Raw genomic sequence first — 12067 nt, forward strand, 5'->3', positions numbered from 1 at the left:
GACTAAGTGGATTTGCTTAGTACTTTAAGAATAGCATTCGTACAAATAATATAAAAATTTTAAGTTAGCTGACAGGTATTCCTGCTTAAAGGAAGTCCCTCTTACAAGGCAATCACCTTCAGCGGAGGTGAGGCATCAATTTAGTGAAGGAATTAGCATATTTCAACAAAATATAATAGGTATTAGAGATAAAGTTAGTGAATTGCTTATCGATGACTCTGACATTATTGCTATATTGGAGCACCACTTAAACAATCTGACGATTCAGAGGCTTCCTTTACCAAGTCACACATTAGATGGCTGTTTTTCAAGGAGTTCTTTGCAGGGTGGACGAGTGGCCACGTACGTAAAAAACAGTATTTCATTTGAGTCTGTAGACATTTCAGAGCACTCACTGAATAGGTATTTGAATGTTGTGCAGGGGTAGTTGTACTTAGTGAAACTAAACTTCTAATTGTTGTTGTTTATAGGTCCCCTAACTCTGACTTCACAGCATTTCTGCCCAAGCTAGAGAGCGCTCTTGGTTCACTTTATAGCAAGTACCAAAAATTAGTTATAAGTGGTGACTCCAATACTAATTTTGTGTGTGAATGTGCAAGAAAAAGGATGTTGGAATATTTCCTAAATTCATATGATCTGGTGCAGACTCTGTTTTCTCCAACCAGGATGCAGGCAAACAGTAGCACAGCCATTGACAACATTTTTATTCATTCTTCGTTACTAGACGGGCATTCTGTTAATAAAAGGGTGAATGGTGTTTCAGATTATGATGCACAAATTTTAACACTAAAAAGCTTTAGCACTCAAATAAATGTTATGTATAATTACAAACTATGTAGAAATCTATTCCAATGGCAACAGAGATTTTTTAAAATCTTGTTAAGGAACAAGAGTGGCAGGATGTTTATTGTGCCGATAACCTAAGAGACAAATATAGTTGTTTCCTTAACACTCTCTTTGAAAGTTGCTTTCCATTAGATCTTCTAAACAGGATACAAGCAGTAAAAGGCAGCCTATGTGGCTGACTAGTGGGATAAGGATATCATGTAGAACAAAGTGGGAATTATATCAAAATGTTTTAAGCAGTCACAATCAAGCTACAGTAACCCATTGTAAACAGTATCATAAGGTGCTTAAAAATGTTATTAGGAAAGCAAAGAGCATGTGGTATGCAAATAGAATAGCTAATTCACAGATAAAATTAAAACCATATGATCAGTCACGAAGGAAGTGTCTGGTCAGCAGCACACGGTCAATGGTATAAAGTCAGTTCATAGTAAAAACATTTCTGTTACTCATAAGTCACATATATGCACAGTATTTAACAATCACTTTCTGAGCATTGCTTGTGTATTAAATAAAAACTTAGTTTCTACAGGGAATCATATAACTCTTTTGGAAAATGCCTTTCCAAGATTGATGTCTGAAATACTCCTTTGTGATACTGATAAAGTGGGGATTGAGCCAATAATTAACTCACTGAAGACTAAGGACTCTCATGGATATGATGGAGTGCCTAGCTGAATGATAAAGTACTGTGCAGCACATGTTAGCGCTGAATTTAACCATATTTGTAATTTTTCCTTTATGAATGGTCAGTTTCCTGAATGATTAAAGTACTCAGTAGTAAAGCCACTTTATAAAAAGGGAGAAAGGGATAATGTAGACAATTTTAGATCTATTTCTATGCCATCAGTGTTCACTAAAGTTATTGAAAAGGCTGTGTATGTAAGGATTACTGATCATTTTATATAACATAATTTGCTCTCAAATGTACAGTTCAGTTTTATAAGTGGTTTAACAACTGAAAATTGTATTTTTTTTTTTCTTCTCTCTGTGAGGTTCTGGATAAATTAAACAAAAGGTTTCGTACGATAGGCATCTTCTTTGGTTTAACTAAGGTGTTTGATTGTGTTGCTCATAAAATATTGCTCCAGAAGTTGGACCATTATGGAATACAGGGAGTAGTTCACAATACGTTCACTTCTTGGTTTGACAGAAAACAAAAGATCATTATCCACATTGTTGCTAATGGATGTGGGGTCTGACTGGGGCACACTCAAATGAGGGGTGCCCCAGGCATCAGTGCTTGGGCCACTCCTGTTGCTTATAAAAGATTTGCCCTCTAGTATTACAGACGATTCTAAAACATTTCTCTTTGCTGATGACACTAGCTTGGTAGTAAGAGATGTCGTGTGCAACACTGCCACTGTTTCAAATAGTGCAGTTCATGATGTAAGTTCATAGCTTGTAGAAAATAAAATAATACTAACTCACAGTAAGTCTCCATATTATGAGAAGGAAAGCTGCTACTCACCATATAGCAGAGATTATGAGTCACAGATAGGCACAACAAAAAGACTCTCACAAAGCTTTCAGCCATTAAGGCCTCCATCATCAATTGACACACACACACACACACACACACACACACACACACACACACACAAGCAACTCACATACACGACTGCAGTCTCAGACAACTGAAACCTCAGTAAGACTCAGTTTTTTACTGTTTCTAACATACAATTCAACAAAACCTGATGTTTAAATTTCACAAAATGAGCATATGATTAGTGAAACTGAACAGCTCAAATTTCTAGGTGTTCAGATAAATAGTAAACTATCATGGAAAGCCCACATTCAGGATCTTGTTCAAAGACAATGATGCCATTTTTACTATTCGAACAGTATCTGAAGTAAGTGATACTTTGACATGAAAAGTTGTCTACTTTGCTTATAACGTATGGTATTATATTTCGGAGTAACTCTTCCATTCTCAAAGGCTATTCTTGGCTCAGAAACACATGGTTCAGACAATAAGTGATGTAAGTTCACGAACCTCTTGTCAACCCCTGTTATTAGTCTGAGTATTCTGACATTGGTCTCTCAATATGCATTTCTTCTTAACAATATCAGCTTATTCCCAAGAATTAGCATCTTTCACTCACTTAATACTAGACAGAAGTCCAATCTGCATTTGGATCAGACTTCCTTGACTCTTGTGCAGAAAGATGTGCAGTATACGGCTGCATCCATTTTCAATAAGCTACCACAAGAATTCAAGAATCTTAGCAGTTATCCCCATACTTTCAAATCAAAACTGAAGAGTTTCCTCATGGGTCACTCCTCCTATTCTGTCAGCAGATCCTTGAAAAATTAAGCTGATGCTTGTGTTATATTGTTGATTGCATTCACATAAACATGGATTGACTTTTTTCGGGTTCATAAACATTTTATTTTATCTGACATTACTTTTATGTTGTAATTTTGTGCACTGAAACATCCACAGCTTTCGAGATTTGCTCCTCAATTTGTCCTACAGAATTAGATGTGCAAAATAAATTAAAAAATGAATGGTAAACTCCTATACCTTTAGAATTAAAAACAGAAAATTAGTTCTAGGACATGTGAGCATTTCGTTGCCAACTTAGCTGACAGTTTACTAGGCAACTTCAAGGTATTGTAACACACGGCTGTCCAGTTTCAATTATTTAGTGTAGGACATATGTTAGCACTGACTTATCACTTTGCACAGTTGGTTGGTTGAACAATTCCCAGTGCCATCAAGTCTCTTTTAGTAACTGTTAAAAAAAAGGACTCGAGTCACTGAATGGATTCCAGTTCATCAACAAAGGCTGAGGAGACTAAGCTCTGTCCACGATCTTTACAGATTCACTGATCTGCTTCTATCCATGAAGCCCAGCTCCTCGATCTGATTTCTTGCAAAAGCATTGCTGCAGTGCATTTGTGAAAAAAAATTGTCTCAATGTCTCATGGCCGAAAGAACAGACATCATATCCATATAAGTATATAGTTCTGGCAAGACCGGCCATGACCCTCTTCTTCTGTGCGGATGCACACATATTACCCGAACTTTTACAGGACTTGGTAAGAATGTCTTCCACAAGTGATGAGTGTGTTGGGTAGGGACACTACGAATGTAGTGTGTGGACATGTAAGGTGAGAATGTGGGTCTCACGGGAAGCGTGCACGAGATAGTCCCTGCAGTCGCACTATCCTCTGTGCCCGCGGTGGCTCAGATGGATAGAGCATCTGCCATGTAAGCAGGAGATCCCGGGTTCGAGTCGCGGTCGGGGCACACATTTTCACCTGTCCCCGTTGATATACGAGGGCGGTTCAGAAAGTAACCTCCGATTGGTCACAGTGCGGGTTGTGGGGGGAGTAGCGACGCCATCTGTGCGTTCACGCACTCAACAGCTCAGTCGGCATCAAGCCGTGGTCGAGTGAACGTCGTACCTGCGTTTGTTTAGTTTTTGTGGCAGTTTGAAATGTGTGTTGCAATAGAAAACCCCGCCAAATGTGAAGTGCGTGCTGTCATAAGGTTTTTTACAGCCAAAGGATATTCTGCTGCAGCTATTCATCGTGAGCTTTGTGCCGTGTACGGACCAAGAGTTATGAGTGAAGGAGTTGTCCGTGAATGGGTGCGTTTATTTAAAAGTGGACGAGAAAACGTTCATGATGAAGAGAGGAGTGGTAGACCATTATTGGTGACTGACGAACTCGTTCAGACAGTTGATGCAAAAGTTCGTGAAAATCGACGTTTCTCAATGTCGGAGTTGTCTACTGGTTTTCCACAGATTTCTAAGACTCTCTTGTATGAGATAGTGACAGCAAGATTGGGTTACCGTAAGTTCTGTGCACGATGGGTGCCCACAATTCTTACCGACCACCACAAAACTCAAAGAATGGCCTCTGCATTAGACTTTCTGTCACGTTATGAGGACGAAGGAGAACCATTGTTAAACAGAATCGTGACCGGTGACGAAACCTGGATTAAGTACGTGAACCCTGAGACAAAAGAACAATCAAAGATGTGGGCACATTCAAATTCGCCTACCAAACCAACAAAAGCCTCGCAAGATTTTTCTGCCAGAAAACTGATGGCGCAACGGTGTTTTGGGATGCCAAAGGGGTGTTGTTGGTTGAATTCATGGAACGTGGTACGACCATTAATCAAGACGTGTACAGTGAAACAATAAAAAAGTTACGACGGGCTATACAGAACAAACGCCGTGGTATGCTGACTTCCGGTATCGTTTTTTTGCACGATACCGCCTACAGAAAAATTAAAGAGACCTTCGGAGATAAGAGAACGACTTGTATGAATAGCAAGAGATCAGATGGAAACCCAGTGCTAAGCAAAGAATGGAAAGCAGAAAGGTGGAAGGAGTATATAGAGGGTCTATACAAGGGCGATGTACTTGAGGACAATATTATGGAAATGGAAGAGGATGTAGATGAAGATGAAGATGAAATGGGAGATACGATACTGCGTGAAGAGTTTGACAGAGCACTGAAAGACCTGAGTCGAAACAAGGCCCCCGGAGTAGACAATATTCCATTGGAACTACTGACGGCCGTGGGAGAGCCAGTCCTGACAAAACTCTACCATCTGGTGAGCAAGATGTATGAAACAGGCGAAATACCCTCAGACTTCAAGAAGAATATAATAATTCCAATCCCAAAGAAAGCAGGTGTTGACAGATGTGAAAATTACCGAACTATCAGCTTAATAAGTCACAGCTGCAAAATACTAACACGAATTCTTTACAGACGAATGGAAAAACTAGTAGAAGCCAACGTCGGGGAAGATCAGTTTGGATTCCGTAGAAACACTGGAACACGTGAGGCAATACTGACCTTACGACTTATCTTAGAAGAAAGATTAAGGAAAGGCAAACCTACGTTTCTGGCATTTGTAGACTTAGAGAAAGCTTTTGACAATGTTGACTGGAATACTCTCTTTCAAATTCTAAAGGTGGCAGGGGTAAAATACAGGGAGCGAAAGGCTATTTACAATTTGTACAGAAACCAGATGGCAGTTATAAGAGTCGAGGGACATGAAAGGGAAGCAGTGGTTGGGAAGGGAGTAAGACAGGGTTGTAGCCTCTCCCCGATGTTGTTCAATCTGTATATTGAGCAAGCAGTAAAGGAAACAAAAGAAAAATTCGGAGTGGGTATTAAAATTCATGGAGAAGAAATAAAAATGTTGAGGTTCGCCGATGACATTGTAATTCTGTCAGAGACAGCAAAGGAGTTGGAAGAGCAGTTGAATGGAATGGATAGTGTCTTGAAAGGAGGATATAAGATGAACATCAATAAAAGCAAAACAAGGATAGTGGAATGTAGTCGAATTAAGTCGGGTGATGCTGAGGGAATTAGATTAGGAAATGAGGCACTTAAAGTAGTAAAGGAGTTTTGCTATTTGGGGAGCAAAATAACTGATGATGGTCGAAGTAGAGAGGACATAAAATGTAGGCTGGCAATGGCAAAGAAAGCGTTTCTGAAGAAGAGAAATTTGTTAACATCCAGTATTGATTTAAGTGTCAGGAAGTCATTTCTGAAAGTATTCGTATGGAGTGTAGCCATGTATGGAAGTGAAGCATGGACGATAAATAGTTTGGACAAGAAGAGAATAGAAGCTCTCAAAATGTGGTGCTACAGAAGAATGCTGAAGATTAGATGGGTAGATCACATAACTAATGAGGAAGTATTGAATAGGATTGGGGAGAAGAGAAGTTTGTGGCACAACTTGACCAGAAGAAGGGATCGGTTGGTAGGACATGTTCTGAGGCATCAAGGGATCACCAATTTAGTATTGGAGGGCAGCGTGGAGGGTAAAAATCGTAGGGGGAGACCAAGAGATGAATACACTAAGCAGATTCAGAAGGATGTAGGTTGCAGTAGGTACTGGGAGATGAAAAAGCTTGCACAGGATAGAGTAGCATGGAGAGCTGCATCAAACCAGTCTCAGGACTGAAGACCACAACAACAACAACAACAACAACAACGCCCGTCCTCACTCTGCTCGCAGAACAACGGCCCTTCTTGAGTCCTTCAAGTGGGACGTTATCAACCATCCACCTTACAGCCCAGACCTGGCGCCAAGTGATTATCACCTCTTCATGCATTTGAAGAAATGGCTCGGGTCACAGCGGTTTGATGACGACGAAGAGCTCAAAGATGCGGTCACAGGCTGGCTCCAGGCACAAGCGGGTGATTTTTATGCAGAAGGAAGTTCAAAGCTTGTGAAGAGATACGATAAGTGCCTCAATCGCTATGGAGACTATGTAGAAAAATAGTGCAAAGACGTAGTTGTAAGATGTATATATTAAAATATTTTTATTTAACTTGGTGTATTTTTTTAAATCAACCGGAGGTTACTTTCTGAATGGCCCTCGTATATCAACGCCTGTTAGTAGCTGAAGATATTAATATATAATTCTAATTTCGTTCTATATGGCTGCAGGTCATCAATGTTGTCTGTTCTTTCGGACATGTCTGAAAGAACAGACACCATATCCATATAAGTATATTCTTTGAATTTGGTCGGCACTAGTGCTGCAGGCTATTGTCGGGAAGCATGTTCCTTTTTCAATGTAGTGCAAAACCTTTATAATTTTTTCTCTGCTTCTACAAAATGCTGGGATAAACTTTTTTCTTTCATGAAACCAGGAAGCAAAATGGTACAAAGTTTATCAAAAACACATTGGTCAGCAAGAGAGGAAGTGTAAGTCCACATGAAAATTTGGGGGGCATTATCAGTGGCCTCACACATACTGCCAATAATACATTTGAAAAACCACATGTGTGGAACGATGCTTCAGCTTTACTGAATGAACTCAGCAGACTACAAACAGTATTCATGATGACAGTCTGGAAGGACATACTCCAGAGGTTTAATAGTGTAAATCTGAAATTGCAAAGTGTAAACATTGATACTAAAATAGTGCATGAATTACATGAATCACTTGCAGGATTTATTGCATCTACTTGTGGCATGTTCAACTATTATGAAAATAAATCCATGGAGATTGTGACTGATATAGACTTAGATGCACCTATATAAGATCACGAAAACACAAACTTCATGATAATGAAGAAACGGATTCTGAAGAAGTTTTTCTGACTGGAAGGGAAAAATTTAGAGTCGAAACATTTCTCCCAGTACTCGACAACTTGTACACCAAATTAGTGAGGAGGAAAGAAAGCTATAGGACACTGTTGGACTCTTTCACAGTTTCCGGTGACCTTAAGAACAGTTCACCCGACGATATTGCTGAATGTGCAGCAAATCTTCAAGTCTCATGTGACACAGATTTAGAGCCTTCCTTCCCTGGTGAATGTGTATGTTTCACAGAACTTTTGAAATCTTCTGAAATTAGTGGTATGCCAGTTTAAATGAGTAAATTTTTACGAAAAGAGAGGTTACAGTCCACGTTTCCAAAAGCTGATGTTGCTCTTAGAATATTTCTATGTGTGGCACTTACAAATTGTTCAGCAGAATGCTTGTTTTCAGTTCTTAAAAGACTGAAATTGCATCTACGTTCTACGTTGTCTGAGGAGAGATTGAACACTTGTCCATTCTTCACTTCGAAGCCAACTTCCTAACTGATAACCGTCAGAACTATGAAGATATGCTCAACGAGTTTTCTGCCGTCAAAGCCAGATGTAAACTTTGCTGACTGGTGAGTTTGTTTATTTATTCATATTAGTTTTAAAAAACTAAGATTATAATGTAATTTTTATTACCACTTAGAGGACATTCATTGGATGTATTACCTGTTTATTTTTCAATTGCCAATGGCAGAACACAGAACTAAACCTCGTTTACATGCACACGTGACTGAAAGCTCCTGACAATACTAAACAATATCTGGATGACCCAGGCCACTCGGCTCTATAGAGTCAAGTCATACCGATACTGTAGTATATTACAACTGATATGTATTCTTGGCATCTGCTGATATGTATAGTTATTGCGGAAATATACGTTATCAGAGAGTATGGTCATATGACAAAGTGTTAATAAATAACGTAGTCCAGTTTTGTCGATAAATATGTAAAAGCTTTGCTAATACCATTAGAAAGAGCTATGGTGAGACCAGTAGCTGCAGTACAAAACTGTTCAGCTCTTACACGGATTAAAGGTATTGCGTACACTCATTATGCAGCATCTAGCTACACAAACCCTAATGCTTTACATATTAACTATTAGATTATAAAACAAATTTGATTTTTCCACACTAGTCTGTAAAATTATGTAATACCAAATCCAGTTCTGTGTTTGTTTGTCTGTATTTAGTTATGAGTCCATGCGGTGAAATCTCTATTTCATATTCATTTCTTACAATTTCCTATACATTCACATATTAATAGAGAAGGAGTTTTTTTTATCTGCTACACAGTCAAGTTATTAGATTGTAAGATGGTAGTTTAATTTTAATTTTGAATGCATCTCTGTAAAAGTACATATTAATTTCTAATGTATGACACTTTTGCTTCAATTTTTAGATCGTAACACAACTTCCTTATTTTCATTTTCAACACTTTTGTGTAAAACAACATATTAAAAGTGAATGTATAACAAAAATCCATTGTTTCCTACATGCTCTGCTGAATTTTTAGGTCATAAAAGAAAAGTTATTTTACTTGTGTTCATTTTTGTATGTCTTTTGACAGAAGAATGTGTTAACACAATGCAGTTTTAAGTTTGTTTTATCCACTTCTGTACACCAAGTACAGTTTAGGAACCATATTACATTTTGATTGAGCATGACTAGACCGCTGACGCATCCTTCAGAACAGCAAACAGCAGAGTATGGAAACAGCTCACAACGCTCCCACCCAAAATGGCAATTGTGAAGCGATCGGGTAGTAGTTATTATTTAAAACATGTTTTTGGGGTGGGCGGGGGAAGGCGCATATAATATGGTGTGCCTAGGGGCGCAAAATTTTTTAATCTGCCACTGTATTAAGCCCTCTGGTTGACTAACTGCATCAGCTTCTGCATTCTGCTTGTACCATATATTTGTGCACTGATCTTTTGGATTATATCTGAGGAGGATTCCACTGACTCACTGTGTTTTTGTACCAGACCACTCAATTTTTCCTTCAGAAATCTCATGCTATTCAGTTTGCGGTAATGCTGGTGCAAGTCATCAGTTAGCTCCTGAAATGTTTCTGCCTTACTAAGTGCTTGGTGATATGTCACACATGCTTTAGCCTTGCCCATTAACCATAAGTTAGTCCTGCCTAAACAGGCTTTATATGTACAATCAGTCGCTTCAGCAGTAGCTATTATGAGGCATATTCCAAAACTAGGGGCCAGTGACACATATTTAACTGATGGTAGGCCTGAATGAAGTTTCAAGATTGCTGTCTGCCGACATTTTAGGAAACTACTGCCGTGCTGGTTTGATTCAGCAGTCATTTGCCAGTCAGTGTGAACAGATCGCAATGTCAAGACAATTGTAGATCCCACCAGTGATGAACTGCATGGCATGATTAGATTTTCGCTGGCAAATCCATCATGAGTTATGCATAGTGTACGGACCTGAAACAATGAGTGATAAGCAACTTCAAGCATAGTGTCAGGAATTCCAAAATGGCCGCATAAATGTTTACAATGAACAGTGGACTGGCAGGCCAAGTATTTGAACTGACATCATTGATCAAGTGGCCCAAAAGCTTCTGAAGTGATCAGCAATTTATGATTATTGGTCTGGCCAATGAACTCCAAAATGCTGCTCGAACCTCAATTTACACAGTTGTCACTGAAAAGTTGGGTTACTACAAACTGTGGGTGAGGTGGGTTCCAAAAATGCTCACTGATCAGCACAAAGAGCAAAGAATGTGTAATGCATGACAGTTTTTGGAGTGCTATGTACAAGATGGAAATGATTTATTTTCCAACATTGTTATGGGAGATGAGACATGGATACTGTACAAAATCAAACAATGGTCAATGCAGTGGTGCCATTCAAGTTCACCCAAACCGAAACAGTTTACGCACTCCCCATTCTTGAATCGAAAAATAATGGCTACTATTTTTTTGGGAGAAAAATGGGCATCATTTTGATTGATTTCATGGACCATGGGTCAACAATAACAGCTGAAGTATACAGTAAAACACTAACCAAACTGAGACGCACAATACAAAATCAATGCCACGGGAGACTGTCATCTGGCATAATCATCCTCCATGACAATCCACTGCCTCACACCACGGCCAAAATCAGGGAGAAGATTCAGTATTTTAATTGGAAACTTTTTGAGCACCCTCCGTACAGTCCTGACCTTGCTTCAGGTGAATATTTACTCTTTTCGCTTTTGAAAAAGTGGCTGAGCAGACAATGATTTCACAATGATGATAGACTCAAGACTGGGATTACTAACCAGTTCAATTCTCAGGTGGCGGAATTGTATGCAAAAGGGTTCAAGAAGCTGGTGCAGTGTTACAGGAAGTGTATGGATGTGAACAGCAGTTATGTTGAAAAGTAAAGTAGATATTCAGTAAAATATTACTGTCAATAGAAACCATTTCTCATGAGCTTATTTTTTATGGCCAAACTGACCTTAGCTTTAAAATACTCCTGGTGCAATGTTAACAAACACAGTTACACCCTTCACTGTTTTCCCGGAAAAAGGCATTGTCAAGTTGGCTGCTAGTGGATCTGCCGAAGAGGGGCGAGGGGGTACACTCAATACTGATTTTACTTCTGCTGATACCTACTATTGTAAGGATTGCTAAACTTCTATTTGCCTATGTAATTCCTCATTGTATTGTTTATGCTGAGCACTCACTGCCAGTAACTTAGTTACTTGTTCTGATAATGCAGCATTAGACTTGTCCCTGGTAGCTGCACATGTGACTGGCATTTTGTGTATTCCACAACTGTAATTACAACAACAGAAACATTGGAAAAACTACACTTATAATACACACAAAAAATGGCCTCAATTACTTTTTATGCCAGATCATGGCCCAATGTCACTTAAAAACAGTCCTTTGTCAAATGTCAAATCATCTACCAATGTCACATGTAGCTGGCAATGACGTAATGTGTGCCAACTCATGTCCTATAAATTACAAAATTCACATCTCACTGATGTTACATACTCTTAGAAAGTAACAAGTCTACAGGCTCCTGCAGATTAACAAATATTACACAGAGTACAATTGATGTCCCTATGACTTAACACAGCAATACAAACCAGTCTGGCTGATGTGCACATTCTGAAGTACCTCGGGGCCATTGGC

At 39.0% G+C, this 12067-nt stretch overlaps 1 protein-coding gene across 1 annotated transcript in view; it reads right to left on the reverse strand.

Annotated features, from left to right (window-relative positions):
- The window catches only part of LOC124729007 (protein FAM161A-like), a 145814-nt gene extending 134357 nt beyond the window's left edge, over positions 1 to 11457 (reverse strand). The window contains exon 1 of the mRNA XM_047248492.1: positions 11420 to 11457. Coding sequence (XP_047104448.1) covers positions 11420 to 11457 — 38 coding nt within the window. The remainder of the gene's footprint in view (positions 1 to 11419) is intronic.
- Between the last annotated feature and the right edge of the window lie 610 nt (positions 11458 to 12067).

The sequence above is a fragment of the Schistocerca piceifrons genome, chromosome 1 (genome assembly GCF_021461385.2).
Source record: "Schistocerca piceifrons isolate TAMUIC-IGC-003096 chromosome 1, iqSchPice1.1, whole genome shotgun sequence".
In the NCBI taxonomy this organism is placed as follows: domain Eukaryota; kingdom Metazoa; phylum Arthropoda; class Insecta; order Orthoptera; family Acrididae; genus Schistocerca; species Schistocerca piceifrons.